The following is a 17,902-nucleotide window of genomic DNA, read 5'->3' as shown; positions in this document are numbered from 1 at the left end:
GGAGGTTATGATGGCAGCTCACAGAGCTCCGCCTCACTCCCACCCTTTCTGATGCATCCAGTTGAATGCTGTCTCTTTGAACCTCACTGGCCTGATGTGTGGTTTGACTAGCGGCACCATTTCCTGTCCACCCAGGACCACACATTTTTCCCTTCTCTTTTTCCAACATTACCAGTTATTTGTATGAAGCAGTTATTTCGTTTTTTTTGTATGAGGGGAAAGAAGGCAATTATTTCCTTTTTTTCATTCAAAAAGATAAAATCTCCTAGAAATACAAAAGTTCTTTCTTGTCCAAGGTTATGTCTTTGAGCTCCTTATATTATCCATGTGAAACCTGTGCTCAACCCAAAATAGGAAGCTTGCTTTTTTTTTTTTTTTTTTTTTTCAAATTTTCTATCCACAAAAATATGGTTCTTTTGGTTCAAAGGGTCCTGTGCCTTTATTCTTTCCATTCATAGCTTTGTCTTCAGAATTGCATTGAGCAGTTTACACTTACCCTCTTTTATGGGGCGTCGTCTTAGTAATGCTTAGGCGAGTGGGTTCTTGCCAGGAAGTGTTTATGCTGTCGGGGTCCCAGTGGGAGCCGAGTTCACAGCAGGCTGTCACTGAGCATGTGACACTGCCTGGCTTCACTCTAAGTATAATTTTCTGCTTTTTAGTCAGCACTCTGGCCCCCACTCTTTTCTTTTACACTGAGGAATTTCAAAAGTTAAAAACTGCCCTTGCATTTCCAGTCATCCTTGCACCGTAGCACATCGTTAGAGCCCCAAATCCTGACACTTGTCCTTGCAGGAGTGTTGACAGGACCCCGGTTCTCACTGAGGGCAGAGGCTGTGAACTTTTTATTCTGTTCCTTAGAGCATCGAAAATAGAAGCTTACTATTGTGCTTCGATTTTCAGTAAGTATGTATGTTACCTGTGTGTCTACATGACCTGGTCCTCCATGGCGTGCGGCTTAGAGACTCTAGACCTGAGCACGTCGATCTCAGCCCCTGGGTGGGGCTGCCCGGAGGGTATGAGTGGCGCAGGCCAGGCCCCAGTGCCCCCGACAGCAGCGGGAGCAGTCTGGGGACACCTGGGGGTGTGGCTTTCCTCCCGCAGGAAGAAAGCTTCTCTGGTCTCCAGACAAGTTCGTTTATTTCACTTTCACTTACAACAGGCTCTTTCTGTTCTTCTCTCCTGCCTCCCAGATAAGACTTCTTACCTTGCAATTACCCTTTTTCTCAGGAAGAATCCATTAATTTCTGGATTATATTGAATTACTCTTCACTCAGCCGTCTCAGCAAAATAGACTTAATAAGCACACTGTTTCTCTTTTGAGGAACCAATTTCATATATATATATGGGCATATATATCTCTATGTATCTATATATATAGGCATATATAGATCTCTATATCTCTATATATCTATATATAGGCATATATATATCTCTCTATATATAGGCATATATATATCTATATATGCCTATATATATATCGATATATATATCTATGCCCTTGATATTGATCTATATATGAAATTGGCTCCTCAAAAGAAAAACTGTGTGCTTATTTGTATACCATAGTATGTGACAGAATCAAAACCTAGTTCTATATTTAGAATATGCAAATGCCTGTTCAAAAGGTTGGTTATAGTTCTTGATCTCTATCTCAACTTTCCCAACTAACCAGTAGCGTGGATGAGACTCTGGGAGAGTATTTTCCTTAATGTTGTTACTGGGAACATCCATGCTCTTCCAGTGCAGCATTTTCCCTGTTCTATAGAGAAGATGTTCTCAGTGTGTGCAGCTCTAGAAGGCATCTGGAATCTCCCACTCCAAGGGAAAGGAATTGTTTTGGAAACACAATAAAACAGTATTTTGTTTTTATGGGTTTTTTTTTCCTGCAAAATGATGATAATGAAAGCTCTTAGTGAACCCTGTGAATGCCAGGACCTATGGCATGCATCCCCTTTCATCCTCACTGCAACCCCCCAAGGGTGGGACAATTATTATTCTCCTGCGACAGATGAGAAAACTGAGGCTCACAGCCTTCTTGCCAAAAGTCATAGCTAGCAGTTGTCGAAACTGGGGTTTGGTCCCCAATAGTCAGACCTCAGGCCCCGCATTCTTAAATCCTGTGTGTTTCTGCTTTTGAGCAAAGTGGGGGTCATTCAACCTGTACCTAAAATCTGATATTTTATTTTGTCCAGCCTTTAACTTGCTTACAGAATCAAATTCAGTGTGGTTTTATAAGAAGTTTCTCCTAAAAGTGATTCATTAGGATGAAAATGGTCCTTCTGCTCAATAACTTACTTTTACCTTTGGCAGTAAGATGCTATAATTGATATTTAATGTGCATTTTATAAGCATTGTTAAACACCCTCTGTATTTCGTCTGTTATTGCTTATACTGCGTGTGTGTGTATGTTTTACAGCATATATATGTTTTACCATATATGTTTTACGGTATATATAGATACATATCTATATATATTCTGTGTGTGTGTGCGTGAAGAAATTGAAGAACATTCTTAAATTTTCATTTTGAGGCCGACTGAGCGCCAGTTATAGAGAGCATAAACAGTGACAGAAATGAAAAACAATAAAAGAAAACTCATTTCTTTTTTTTTCTTTTTGACCTGTATGGAAATACTCCTTTCACCATTTGATTCTCGAAAGGAAATAGTGGTGGTGTTACTTTCTGTTTCTCCTCAGAAAACTCTAAGGCATGGGGTATGGGCCTGCCAGCAGGGGAGGGGAGCTTGTGTTGTTATTAATGCCTTCTTTCTCTCCTTTATTTCAATTTCAGGTGTCAGAAACTATTTAAAAGAAGCACTGGTGAATATAATTGCCGTGCATGCAGAGGTAAGGTATCATTAGATGTTCCCAAGAGATACAGATAACCAAAAAAAAAAAGAAAGATACAAATTTGATTATTTTTATGGTGGTCTTTTTTTCCCTCAGAATGTATCTTGGGTATAAATAAGATACAGCTCAGCTCTTGCTCACACTGTCTGTCTCTCTCTCTCTGTCTATCTCTGTGTGTGTGTGTGTTTAACTGTGAGTCTTTTTCTGAAGTTGTATGTTTTCTTTGATAATTACAGCTAAATTCATTAATATTTGAAAGGTAAAGATAGATTGCAAGGATGTTTATCCTTCAAAGAATAGTAAATCCCTTATCTTGGAAAATGCATTAACCTCTTTTTAGCCAGTGTACAAATAAGCACTGGTATCTGATTCCTGTAGCAGTGGCTGGGATTCCAGAAAGGCAGACACTGCTTAGGAAGAGACTCGGGGCAGGCCGACACTGGAACAGATGCGTGGTTTCCTGTCTGTGGTTGACTTAGGGTTGTGCAGACAGTACTGCTGCTTCTGGGCCATGTGAAAACTTGCTCTCACTTGACACGCTTTCATCTTAAGCTTTGTGCTAACATCCTCAGTGAACATCCTGGTTAGGAGGACTCCTCTGAGGAACACTGAAAGAAGAGACCAGAGCTACCACCATGATCTATGACTGCCTGTTTTCATTCAGTAATTTCAGGATTTGTTACTCACTGCTTGGCCAACACTTTAAGAGTGGCTGTGGCTCACAGACTAATGGGGGACCAGAGAAAGTGGGGCAGATCAAAGAGGCTACCATTCAATCGTTTCCACTGTTGCCCGGGTGCCTCTTGGGCGACAAGCATCCAAGACGGGTGTTTTTAGGGTTGTGCTGCCTGCTCATCAAGGTAAACTGAAAAAACATGGTTAATTAAGAGTGAAACCCAAATATGATCAGAGAAAACAAAGATAACACTACCCGGTTCCTAAATTTGGCTAGAAGTTTGAAGCGCCAAGAGCAGAAAGAAAACTATTGAACGTTACAGTTTCCAGTTCTTATGAAAGGGAAACATAGAAATTCATCTCTAACAAGAGAGTTTTTATAGGATTTAACTCAGGCAGGAAGTCACCACATGGATCTTTCTATAATGAGCAATATTTTTAATTGTGATCTTATAAAAAATACAAAAATTCTGTTTTTGTTATGTTAGCATCCTATAGAATTTGAGCCCAAAGTGCAAATTTAGATGCAGTTGTTGGAAGCATTTCTTCAGTAGGTGGGCACAACTGTGAGATCTGTGGAAATTGTAGTGATGGTGCTGATTCCTAGTGAGGCAGCTTTTGTTAATGTCCATTATCAATTGCCATGGGATTATAATGACTGAAAGGAGAACTTCATTCATAATATTTACTATTTGCTACATAATCTTAAATTGCCAAAAATGTCCTTGGACACTCAAGTTATGTTTGGGTTAATCCAAATATGTAATGCTAGTGGCTCAATCTGAAAAAAGGAAAAGCTTAAAAAGAAAATATGATTTACTTTCATTTATGAATCAGGAGAGTCAGATGTTTCAGTAAATCTCCAAAGACAGTAACTCTCAGTTTGAAAGTCTCAAACTTTAAGGTTTGAAAATAATGTAAGTCAAATAAAATGAAATACATATTTAGTACAGTATGTGTAAAATTGTGTGGGGGGGCTTGTTGTCCAATACAGAATGGGGTACCCCATATGAAATGGTGTTTGTCAGAGTTTAAGAAGAGTCTGACACGGTATTTTTTTAAATTGTGGTAAAATATTGACCCAGTATGTTTTTATTTCTCTAATTTCTTCTTTAGAGGTGTTTCTTTCCAGTGAAAGGGGCAAAGGAAAAAGAAATGTTCAAAACAGTTTTTATCAACATCAGTAATCCCTTTCAAAATTATATTTGCCAATACTGTATTTTTAAGAGAATTTTTGTTGTTAATCAGTCAATAGAATTTAAATACAAGTCTGTATCTTCCTTTCATTTATAATTTTGGCCTTTTAAAAATGACTTAGAAGTCCTATTGATTTTCTTTTGTTTTGAATGTTACTTTGTCTTTAACAAATTCAAGTCAGAAAGCCCCACAAAGCACCATGTCTTCCTATTTCAAACTAGGTGTTCACTATTTCCAAAGAACTGGTCCCTCGGGTACTATCCAAGGTGATAGAAGCAGTTTCTGAAGAGCTCAGTCGACTGATGCAGTGTGTTTCATCCTTCAGCAAAAATGGAGCTTTACAGGTAACAAAATCATTCAATTTAATATTGAACTTCTGTTGTTATTTAAAGCATATAAAATGTTTTTAGTCATCAATCTTATGATATGACAGGCTTCTTTTAATGGATCTACTGATTGAAGAAGTTCATATTCTTTCTTGCATAAGCCACACCCATGAAGCATTGTCTACAAGTTTCAGAGTTTCTGTTTCTTTACAGTAGAGCAAGACCTTAAAGACTTCTGCCAAATTATCTGAATGCAGAATCATTCAAAAGTTTTGTGATTTTTGTTTTTATTTGCCAACTATCTTCATGACGTTCCGTTCCACAGGAAATTTTTAACAACTTGCTTTTAATAAGTCTTTTGAAAGCATGCAGTGCAGTTTGCATAGAAACAACAAATAACTGTCTCTTTTGTTTAAATTACGTAATTATAACTGCCATAAACACCAGTTGCCCTTGGCATGCACATAACCAGCTGGTAGTTGCTGAGGCGTGCCTGCAGATGCAAGAGTGCGCTTCTGCCTGGGAGCTCCTCATGTGATGGCTGGCAGCGTGGTAGTGAGTTTCAAAAAGCAGTGTCCTTCTTCTTCCAGTCATGGCTGAGGAAGCTCCTATCAGGCCAGCCCTCCACAGATAACAACTGTAAACTTAAATATCAAAAAATAAAATTTTTTTTTAATTTTGAAAAAATCCCTGAAGACACCAGAGAACGACCATTGGTGGGCAGATTCTAGAGGAAATGGCACCTGCGTGAATTTCTTATTTCTTATGGATTTTAACCTAAAGGCAGGTCCAGGAATGCCTAAAACTCCATACAAAACGTGCTTTCTGGCTCGAAAAACAGGCTTTGGAGCAGCCACAACTACAGGTAGGTGAGAGAGGTATCCCAGAGAGGAGTCTCTCCATATGCATGGTCAGACTCCACTCCAACCAGCCCAGCTAAGGCTAGAAGAATTGAAGTAAGAATTGGATGCTGCCCAAGAGCCAAGAGTTATTAGAGTCCAAATCAGTTCATTGCTTGCTAAAACAAACAAGTAAAAAATCAACAGTCCTTAGAGATATATTACAGAATCCAGCCTCCACAGCATAACATTCACAATGTCCGGGATACAAATTTAATTGAATTAAAATTTAATTGAAATGCACAAATAACCAGGAAAACATGACTCATTCCTAATACAAAAAATGATCACCTGAAGCCACCCTTAAGATGACCCAGGTATTGGAATTAGCAGACAAGGATTTTAACACAGCTGCATCAGATGATGTAAAGGAAACTGCCCTCCTCATAAATCAGTAGGTGGGAAATCTCGGCGGAGAAATAGAAACCCTAAAACAGGAACTAAATGGAATTTCTGGAATGGAAAAACACAGTAGATGAATTTTTAAAAATCTACTAGATGATAATAATAGAATTTTTTAAAAGTCAGTTAACTTGAAACCAATAGAAATTATCCAGTATGGACAACAGAAATAAGGATAATTGGGGGAAAAAAATAAGCGGAGCTCCCTACCCGTGGGACAATGTCACAATATCCAGCATGCATGTAATTAGATTTTCAAAAGTGTAAGAATGACCCGTCAGCCACATGAAAGGATGAACAACATCGTTAGTTAGCAGGGAAATGAAAATTAACACTACAATGCGATGCCATTGCACATCCATCAGGATAAAAATTAAAGACTGACTCTAGCAGACGTTGGCAAGATGCGGTGGAACTAGAGCTCTCACACGTCGCTGAGGACGTGATGTAGCAACTACTTAGGGAAAAGCTCCTGCACTTTCTTTTCAAACTAAACATACACATATGTACCCTATGACCCAGCTATTCCAATCCTAGTTATTTAAGCAAGAGAACTGAAAACATAGTTTCGTATATGTTGTATAAATGTTACAAAACATATTTATAAGAATGTTCACCATGGGTTCGAGACACAAAACATATTTATAAGAATGTTCAGGCTGGGCGCGGTGGCTCACGCCTGTAATCCCAGCACTTTGGGAGGCCGAGGCGGGTGGATCATGAGGTCAGGAGATCGAGACCATCTTGGCTAACACGGTGAAACCCCGCCTCTACTAAAAATACAAAAAACTAGCCGGGCGCGGTGGTGGGTCCCTGTAGTCCCAGCTACTCGGGAGGCTGAGACAGGAGAATGGCGTGAGCCCGGGAGGTGGAGCCTGCAGTGAGCCAAGATAGCGCCACTGCAGTCTGGCCTGGACGAAACAGCGAGACTCCATCTCAAAAAAAAAAAAAAAAGAATGTTCACCATGGGTTCCAGAGGAGCCTGGGCACCATAGTAACACCTTGTCTCTACAAAAAAAAAAAAAAAAAAAATTGTTGTAATTATCCAAGTGTGGTGCTGTGTGCCTGTGGTCCCAGCTGTTTGGGAGGCTAAGGTGGGAGGCTTGCCTGAGCCTAGGAAGTCAAGGCTGCAGTGAACTGTGATCGCACTACTGCATCCAGACTGGGCGACAGGGTGACACCCTTTCTCAAAAAAATAAGAATGTTCGTAGTCATTTTATTCATAATCAAAAACTGAAAACCCAGGTGTCCACCCATACAGTAAATAAACTAATATATTCATACAATTAAATACTATTCCACATTAAAGAGAATTACTGATACAGCGCAGTGAATCCCAGGAGCATTATGCAGAATGAAGGAATCCTTACACAGACATATACGTATACTGTATAGTTTCCGTTTACATGAAGTTCTAGAACAAATAAAACTAACTGTGCTGAGAAACTCAGAACAGTGGCTTCCTCTGGGTGGTGGGGGTTCCTAGGGTGGGGCCTTAGGGATCGTCACAGGGTGCTGATTCTGTATTGTGATCTGGGTTTCCATCACAGGTGTATACATCAGTCAAAACTCATCAGATACCACACTTCGAGATTTGTCTGTTGTGTGGTGTGTACATTCTAACTTTAAAAAAAAATGGTGCAAATAGTCCACTGTAGTTAATGATATGCACACTGAGTGGAGCAGAGCTACAGGACTGAGTGATGGATGGAAGCCATGTGGTCATGTGAGGCTGTGTTACTGGGAGAGCCTGTGAGTAAACAGGCATTCACTGTAAAGTGCTTTCAAAGCCTCCATACATTTGAAATTTTTTCAAAATACATATTTGGGAAAAAAAAAGAGCAGAGAGCACTTGACAATTTGGTTAGGGGAAAATCTGTTACAAAAGCTTCTGCTGTATTTCCATTTGCCACCAGTTTTCTCTGAAAATTGATTTATCAGATCTTTGATATTATAGTTTAAGTTGAAAGGTCATGGTTATTATAATAGTTCCATCACAGGAGATGAGTAGTGTAAATTGTGTAATACTACAGATGAATTAACAGGCAGTTGCAGTGGCTACTGTGGGCCTTGGCAGTCTTGGAATTTTAACAGGCATCTGCTCTCTCTACACATTACCTCCGTAATCCATTTATCTGATGGCTAAACCACTCTCAAAACCAGCAGGGAGAGGTTGGGAAGTGATCTCAGAATTAGCTGGAAAATTTTTTCACATACACATGTCCAGAAACTACTGGCCACCAAGCTGTTCCAGCCTCTAGTTTTTGAGACCTCCTCGGGCCTGGACAGACGTGTATTTTGAAAAAGGTCGTGAGTCTGAACTCCCCACTTCACTCTCCCACTGAGAATGACTTTGAGAGCTTCCTTCCTTGACGCCATAACTCTGAGCGGGATGGCAGGTTAACCTTTGATAGGCAATTAGGTGCCAAACTCCAGAACTGTCCTGAGAGCTTGGTGAAAAGGGGAGTGACAGTTTGGTGATTTTGGCAGATCTTTTAGCATGATGTTTTCTGGATTACAATTTTGTAGGTATTATATAGCTAACCACAGTTTTTATAATTGGCATAACTTACAGGTTAATTAAAACACTCTATCACCTTGATTGAATAAAATTTCTACCAGAAGATTGGTTTTGTAGTAATTTAATCTTTCTCCTAAAATGGTCAGCTGAAAGTTCTACCTTTTTTCCTGGTAGGTCTGTTTTTACCTATACTAGAACATAAACAAAATAGAGACAGAAATTGTCACTTTCTAGCATTTGTAACTTTCTAGTTATATACTGTTTTTCAGGCTTCTAAGGGACTGAAAAAATGAAACCAAACAATTGCCTTCCAAACAGAAAAGGTCACTGAATATCCTGTGTCATATATATCTGCTTTGATCTAGATGGCTTACAGAATTTCTAATAAACTGTGAAGAGCTGGCTTTGTCTTTTATCATTGTTTTATGTTTTGTCCACTCCTTGAGAATAAGGGATATTTCTTTTAAATGTTCTCCTGTGTGTCCCACTCACTGTGGGCACCTACTTCAGAAAATCAAGTTATCAGTGGGTCTGCTGGAGCTCCCAGGAAACTGACTTGTATGTCAGATCACACTTACTCATGCTCGCGTAGAAGTGAAAGGTTAACTTTTTTCTTAAAACTTTTATGAAATATTTAATATAGCATACGATCTGTCTACAATAGAAAAAGAATATACAATTCAGTGATTTTTAGTATATTCAAGGAGCTGTCCAGTCACCACCATAATCAATTTTAGAACATTTCATCCCAAAAGAAACCCCTGACCCAAAGCTAGATTACACTCAAAGTCTAATCATTTGCCTCCCAAACCACCCTTTCCCCCTACAGACAACCACCAATTGGCTTTCTATCTCTATGATTTGTCTACTCTGAAAATTTCATATAAATGGAAACATGAAAATATGACCCTTTGTGACTGGCTTCTTTCATGTAGCGTAATGTTTCAGGGTTCATCCATGTTGTGACATGTGCCAGTGCCTCGCTCCTTTTTACATATAATATCCCACTTTAAATATGCCACGTTTTATTTATCTATTCATCAGTTGATGGGCATTTTTTTTTCCCACCTTTGATTAATATGCAGAATGCTTCTGTGAACACTCCTGTACAAGTTCTTGTGTGGACATCTGTTTGCATGTCTCGTGCGTGCATACAAAGGAGCAGAATTGCTAGGTCATATGGTTACTCTATACTTAATTTTCTGAGGAACTGCCAGACTGTTCTCCAAAGTGGCAGACATTCCTACCAGCAATTTTTGAGGGTTCCAATTTCTCTACATCCTCACCAGCATTTGTTATTGTCTCTCTTATTGATTATAGCCATCCTAGTGGGTGTGAAGTGATACCTCATTCTGTGGGTCGTCCTTTCACATTCTGGATGGTGTCTTTTGTAGCACTGGATTTTTAATTTTAATAAAGTCCACTTTATCTGTTTTGTTGTTGTTTATACTTTCAGCATGATTTCTAAGAAGGGTTTCCTAGCCTAAGGTCACAAAGATTTACACTGGGTTTCTTCTGATAGTTTCATAATTTTCTCTTACATTTAGATTTGTGATCCATGTTGAGTTAATTTTTGTGTTAAGGAAAGGATTCAACTTCATTCTTCTGCGTGTGGATATCCAGTTGCCCTATAGCACCATTTGTTGAAGAGACTGTTCTTTCCCCACTGAGTGGTCTTGGCACCCTTGTTGAATAGCAGTTGATCATAAATATGAGGGTATACAATATTTAAATATATTTTAGCTTTGGAGTATGTTTGAAGTCAGAAAGTGTGAGGCCTCTAAATGTGTTACTCTTTTTTAAGATTGTTTTGGCTGTTCTGACTGCCTTGCATTTCCTTATGAATTTTAGAATCAGCTTGCCAATTTCCATTAAGGAAAAAAAAAGCTGTGATTTTAATAGAGATTGCATTGAATCCATAGAGCATAGTTAAGTTTTTGAGATTAAGGCAGTGTGCCTGGAAGGGCATAGGTGTCAGGAAGCATACCAAGCCACATCCTTACCTCTGTGGGGCACGGGCCCTTTCAGGGCAGTGTTTCAAAGTGTCTTTCCTCTTGCAAGACTAAAAGAAAAATTAGTGGTTAGAGAGTAAATACAGATGGCTGGAAAATCATGACACAGTTTGTACTTTTCATAGTGAGATATCTAGTTCCCTGCCCTCACACAGTCATCCTTGACTACAAGTTAATTTTCAGTCAACGAACATTTTGTGGTAGCAAATTTCTTCGGACTGTTTTAGAAACTCTACTCATGACTGGCAGTCACCATGGTGGTATTACCCCAACCCCATCCTATGATGAGCAGACTGGAGACCCTTCACCTCAGTACTTGTTTATATTTGATAATATAAATTTTCCTGTTGTCACTTTTTATTTTCAGGCGAGACTTGAAATCTGTGCTTTGAGGGACACTGTGGCTGTTTACCTGACACCCGAAAGCAAGTAAGTGGCAGTGTTCTTTAGTTGAGTGCTCTATTAAAAATAAAGGTTGTCTTACTATTCAATTCTGTCCTCTGTAAAGATGACTGATCAGAGCACATGCTCATGAATTTGTGATGTGATAAAGTTTATATCAAGGCCACTTTGTAACACAATGTAAATGAAAGGGGTTTAATATAATTTTTTCATTTACTACTGACAAATCTTAGTCTTATAATACAGCAGAGTATGACATACTTCTTAAAGAGAGGATAAGAACTGAGTTTTAATCTGTTCATAGCAGATTCTGAAGGACAGCTCAAGTGCTGTAAATATCAGTATAAGAGGAAGCCTTGTGGTTTCTCTGCAAAATTTTGTAGTGGAAATTTGATAATTTTTAGCTGTTTTGAATGAAAGTCAGGATTTCCTACCATTGAAGTATCAGTAGGTGAAGTGAAGCAGAACTACTGTTTGCCTGTGCAAAATTGTTTACTACATGGGCAACATTACCTAGGAAATACTGGGTTATATTGTTGATGTGCCTGAGAAGCCAAGTAGTATGCAAATGAAATGTTTGAGGACACTGTAATATGCTTACTCACTCATTTCCAGCATCTGATAACATGGCTTGCTATCATTCTTACTGTCACCTTTGCAATGGAAGACTTTTTCCATTTTTTCCTAACAAATGAAGTTAGCCTTTCATTCCCGTTGGTCACAGCTCCCCAGCAGCCATTTTTTTAGCGGGCCCCCATGTTCATTGTTTAGCCACACCTTTTCCCAGCCATCGTTTGTCTGCATGACATGCTAACAGGATGGAAAGCACCCAGCCCATGTTGGATGTGTGCACACTTCATGTAAATGCTTACTCTTTCTTCCTGCTGACTTAGTTTTAGAGTATAAGGTACTCATCTATAGAGGAAGATTAAAGTATTCTAGGCAAGCTTTTGAGGGTGTTAAATGAGAAAATGTGCCAAATCACTTTTTAATTTTCAGTACCCTGCCAGTAATACGTAGTGTTTATCATTATCGTCATACTGTCAAAACAATTACATCACATATCTTTCAATTAATCAAAAAGAGGTTCATAAGAAACAAGCTGATAGTGGAGGTAGCGGCAGTGGCTTCCACGCCAGGAAAGAGCCCGCTGAATGTGGGAAGGGACTTGAGTGCGCCAAGCCACCCGTCCCACACCCCACTGCGCCCTCCTGGGAGCAGCTGGAGATGCCCAGCACCAGGTTTTATGACTGTTGGAACTTTTTAGTCTTTCTCCCTGTTGCTGTGACACTTGCCCCTGATTTGAGGAATGTTGCTCAAAAACGTATTTCTTGGTAGATTGAGGAGGATGTTTTTACAGTATAAAAGCAACAACTCCCTAAAGTCAAGAATAATTACATGTATTTCTTCACCTTAACCAATCATAAAAAAGTTAACTGTTCCTTTGTGAATGGTACAAGTTATTACCACACAGTCTTCCCTGTGATGCTTTTCATTTGGTTTGGTAATTTTTCTAATACTTTCTCCTTGTAAAAGCTAAACATCCCAAAGTTATCTTTTTAAAATTCTTTCCTTTTACCTTCATGTAAAGAACTTCTGTTGAATTTTTAAAGCATCTATATAGCTCTCCATTTTTCTACAAGTTTTAAGTAGACTGTATTTAATTATTATAAGACATTGGCTGTAGATCAGGCCCTGTGCATGCCAAATACTGTAAACAAACACCCCACTGTGTGTCATCTTTCAAAAGGTCATCCCCGTTTCTTAGAGTAACTAACTGGTAAGAAAGGAAAGAAACTATCTCCAGTTTGTTTTGAAAGACTCCTTTTAAATTAAACATGTTCACATTAAGCGCTCCTCTATCACAAGTAGCATCCTTTCAGAGATGATCTGTTTTTCCTTTAGCTTTTCAAGTTGCGTTTCATTTCCTATTTGAGTTTTTCTGACCCTGCTGCTACAAAGCCTCCACCTGGTAGCTACACCTTCACTTTTACTTTTTCTATTGTTTTTCACTTTTACTTTTTCTTGTATTTCCTTGCTTCACTGGCTTTTATTGGCTTCTCAATAATTAAGGGATACTTAAGAATTTGTCAGCAGTTCTCCTGTGCAAGGCTTCAACTTCAGTGTGGCTGTGTGTGTTCCAGGTCAAGTTTTAAGCAGGCTTTGGAAGCCCTGCCCCAGCTTTCCAGTGGAGCAGATAAAAAGTAAGTCCTGTGTGCTGTTCTTAGGAGCCAGTTGAATGTGCTCAACCAGGTTTTGTTACCTAGAGTACCTTTTAAAAAGTAATAATGATTTGGATTCTAGGAAGAGCAGAATCCAAATAATCAGAATAAGCAGATGTACCTACTTAATAGCGTTAGTAGGTACATCTCGTCACCTGTAACTTGCATGTCTTCCGAGTGACAGAATAAGGTAAGACCTTTCTTCTGGGTTTAGGAGAATTTAGAAGCTGGCTCTCGTTTCAACTGACTAGTACAGAAAAGGTCTTAAAGAAAGCTATCTGTGACTTGTGTATGCTACTAACATAGTTTACTGAATAAGAAGTAATGGAAAAAAGACAGCATAGTAAAACACAGGAGTCAGTGATTTTTTTTTATCTTTGAGTAATTCAGTAGTATTTGTGTTCTATAAAATATAAAATGTTATGAAAGAGTAGATGTGCACATATGGCATAATTAAGTTTTATATATACATATATATTTCATTAGCCCACACTGATGATCTCAACCAGAATTTAAACTTTACTACTCATAGAACAGGAAACGGACCTAGGAGAAAATCCAGGCCAGGTAAATTTCATAAATGCCCAGGCTCCCCCCAGCTGAGGCAGTCTTCATTCCTTCACCACCCCCTCTGCACGTGGCTATGGGGCGCCCATAGACAGGCACATGCGGTGCACTGAGGGTGAAATGCTGGCACCGTGAATGCAGGGCAGACTCGGCCGAGAGCGCATGGGCTGGCGATGCCGGGAAGCTGTCACATGGCATCGACGCACAGAGCGGGCAGACGACCAGCCCATCAGTCCCGGGGGGGGTATCACCGCCCCACCCCACGCACGTCTGACGTGGGCGCATGGCAGCTGTGCAGACAGTGCCTGCACAGTCAGCCCTTTCTTCCATTTTCTTGCTGCTTCTCTCACTAACTTCCAGCCTCTATTTGAAGTGGTTCCAAACCCTGTTCATTTCTTTAAATATGATAAAAGATTAAAACAATCACTGCTACGTTTCGTATGTGAACAGGGCTCAAAAGGTAGCGTGTCAAGAACAATACACACCCTGAAGTAGCCCCAGGTCAGGACTATGTTAGAATGCTATCCCCACAGCAAACCTAATATTGAACATTGTTAAACCGTGAAATAATCTCTTGACCTCAGTACTGTTAAACCCAGTTCTTGGTTGCTGCATCCAAACCAGGAAAACTCTAAGATCCTTTCTAGCTTTAAAATTAGATGACTAGGGCCAGGCGCGGTGGCTCATGCCTGTAATCCCAGCACTTTGGGAGTCTGAGGCGGGCGGATCACGACTTCAGGAAATCAAGACCATCCTGGCCAACATGGTAAAACCCTGTCTCTACTAAAAATACAAAAATTAGCTGGCTGTGGTGGCATGCACCTGTAGTTTCAGCTACTCAGGAGGCTGAGGCAGGAGAAGTGCTTGAATCTGGGAGGTGGAGGTTGCAGTGAGCCGAAATCATGCCACTGAACTCCAGCCTGGGTGACAAGGGCAAAACTCCATCTGAAAAAAAAAAAAAAAAAAAAAGAAAAGGAAAAAAAATTAGATGACTACATCCAGATCAGTCGGGGAAATAGACTGAGATATCAGGTAGCAAAGTGATTTGCCTAGTGGAATTAGCCGTAACCCTGCTTCCCCTGGTGGTTAACTCACTGCTTTCGCTCCCCATTCTCTAATATCTGTTAATGCAAAATGAGAGGAAGGGAAAGTCAGCAGTGGCTGCTGGGAGATGGGGTTAGGGAAGAGGCTGACTAGAGGGGCAGCAGGGGAGAGGATGCAACCATGCCACGTGCTGCCTGTTACACTCCAGTATGGCTTTGCCAACGTTCATGGAACCGTCTAACAAAAAGTGAATTTGAAGGTGTGTAAATTATTTTAGAGTTGAATTTCTAAAAAAGAATAGGCCCAAACATCAGTCTGTATTAGGGAGGAATCTAATTAATCTTGGGAGGGGATAGGAAGGAGATGTTTCTATACAAACATAAATACGTATATCAGTATATCTTATTTGACCAACTTCTTTGATGTTTCTTTTGCTGAGTTAAGGATCCATAGATAGAACTTTTCAGCTGCCTTCTCAACACAGCAAGCACAGGCAGAGCCGGACACTGGCTCCCCTGGTGTTTTCTTGCGTTGCTAGGCCACCCCATCTGTCAGGCTGTAAAACAAGCATCTCCTTCCTGCAGGTTACTGGAAGAGCTCCTGAACAAGTTCAAGAGTAGCATGCACTTGCAGCTCACCTGTTTCCAAGCAGCTTCTTCAACCATGATGAAAACATAAATATCTGCCAAATAAAGGAAGTCCAGGAAAATAATAAGACTGTTCACTTTCTAAGTACCCTAAAGGTATTTGGTGTATTAAACATTGGGTTTGCCATTTTTCTCGTTTCTTCCTGACTTCAAAAATTGTTGTATACATTTCAACTAAAATGACCTCATTTGAAATGCCCAAGAAGTATTTGTTTTGCCATTCTTACTAGATCAGACCCTGTTATGACTTTAAAATTCATTTTAAAATATATTTTGCATCTCAGCAGAAGGTTGAGTGCTGCGGGAAGAGCTGCTTCTGCAGGGAGTGTTCTGGAACGGCGTGGCACATATTGAACCATTTCTCAGTGTCCCATTCACGGAAGCGCAGGCAGCTCCCACGACACATGGAGAGACTGATAAGAGATTTGGAAAGTTATATGTAGACATCTTTGGAGCTCTTACTGTCCTTAACTGTACAGCTGTGCTTAAAACCCTTATTTCATATAAATGGCCTTAAGTTTTCTAATTCAAGCATGTTTTTGGAAAAATTTGTGGTCTCCATTAAAATACATATTACAACTGGGGTAGATTATTTGTGGTCCAGGTGTCTGTGATTTAACTTGGCATTTTGCTGTCTGATTTTTATTTTTCACAGAGCTAAGCACGAGCTTTCATTCTCACTCACTCTTAATTTGATGTGCGCCACTTCACATCCACGTGTGGCAGTCCCTGAGGCTCTGTGTGTTATCTGTGATGGAGTGTGAATGTGTTACAGGCACTGTGTTACACTCCCAGGTGTTGGCGGGGCGGTTACAGACTTCAGGGTCGCCTAAAGGAAAGGCCAGGCTCTGCATGGATGGCCAACTCCCTGCCCGCTTCTTCAGCAGGTGACTTTGTCTCTGCCACTTCTTACCTGCTGAAGGATCTTGCTCAGTAGCTGGAACAATGCTGCTGTCACAGTCTCTTCTCTGAAACTTCAGGATGCTCCTTGGTCACCAGGCAGTGGGAGCTGTAGACCAGCCGCGTGCATTTGCCCCATATTCACTGCTGACTGGCTTTCCTGGAATAGGTTCAGGTCACCGTGACTTCTCTCACAGTCAGCTGCGCACTCAACTCCATCGCACCGTTGCATCTGAAAACTGAGGAATTCTCTTTGTAGTCAGCTTCTCAGGGTTTTCAAATTTTTGTATGGTTATTTTTAAATCTCCTTTTTTAAATGCTAAAATTAATGTCCTCATTAATGCAAGTAATTTTAGAGCAGTGTAGCCATGTACAGTTTCATTATTTAAAATAAATAAATGTGTTGGTTCATTTGGTGTATGGGGGGACATCATGTTAACTGGAAATGAAAGTTTAATCTTTTACAAATGTGCTTGATAAAGCTGTTAAGAATTGTCTTTCCTAAGTATGTTAACTGTTGTATCTAACTCAACTGCGAGCTACATTTAAAAACCACAATCATGAATGTTTGTGTTATTTTAAATATCTAGTACAGCACATTCAGCCAATAAAGAATCTGCCTTTGATGTAAGTTGTAATTTAGACATTTTTCCCTAAGTGTCTTTATTTCAACATTTTCATTTGCTATATAACTTTTTATATTTCTACTGTTAACACTCAAAATACTTACATTCTGGTTAACCCTGTATTGGTAAACACATTGTCAGAAACCATTTGTCAGGTCCTGCTAATTCTGTTTGCTGGGGACTTACCATGTGCAAGGCACACCATGAAGTGCCTTGTTGAATCCTCACAGCAGCCTTATGATACACGTGGGCTAGCTTACCGTCATGTCAATTTAGCAGAGGAAGGAATCAGGGCTTAGAGAAAGGTTGGTGACTTCTCTAAGACTGCAAGGCAGTGAGTAGCAGGACTCATGTTCCCACTCTGGCTCCGTATGTCCTTGACTTCACCACCGCTCAGCTCTTCCTTCCAGCGGAACATGCTTTCTGACATCCATCCACCTGGGTCACAGCTCAGAGAAAGTTCATCAATTCCAGAGGCTAACAAACAGTAGAACACAGAAACCGGTAGTGCTTTTACGGCTCAGAGTGGAAGGTGAAGGCCTAAAAACCCCATACCCAAGTGAAGGGAGTTCAAGGACTACTATTCCAACAAGTCAGGGGGGACTTCTTGAAA

General features: G+C 40.0%; 1 protein-coding gene across 3 annotated transcripts in view; it reads left to right on the top strand.

Moving 5' to 3' along the window:
• EXOC2 (exocyst complex component 2) overlaps nt 1-17,305 on the top strand; it is a 210,691-nt gene extending 193,386 nt beyond the window's left edge. For all 3 annotated transcript variants that reach the window (XM_054490866.2, XM_054490867.2, XM_054490868.2), the window contains exons 24-28: nt 2,791-2,846; nt 4,943-5,065; nt 11,249-11,310; nt 13,428-13,487; nt 15,701-17,305. In XM_054490866.2, the coding sequence (XP_054346841.1) occupies nt 2,791-2,846; nt 4,943-5,065; nt 11,249-11,310; nt 13,428-13,487; nt 15,701-15,794 (395 nt within the window). In that variant the 3' untranslated portion in view covers nt 15,795-17,305. The remainder of the gene's footprint in view (nt 1-2,790; nt 2,847-4,942; nt 5,066-11,248; nt 11,311-13,427; nt 13,488-15,700) is intronic.
• Nucleotides 17,306-17,902: the final 597 nt, after the last annotated feature.

This window comes from Pongo pygmaeus, chromosome 5 (assembly GCF_028885625.2).
Source record: "Pongo pygmaeus isolate AG05252 chromosome 5, NHGRI_mPonPyg2-v2.0_pri, whole genome shotgun sequence".
Classification (NCBI taxonomy): domain Eukaryota; kingdom Metazoa; phylum Chordata; class Mammalia; order Primates; family Hominidae; genus Pongo; species Pongo pygmaeus.
This window is presented reverse-complemented; position numbering and strand designations above follow the sequence as displayed.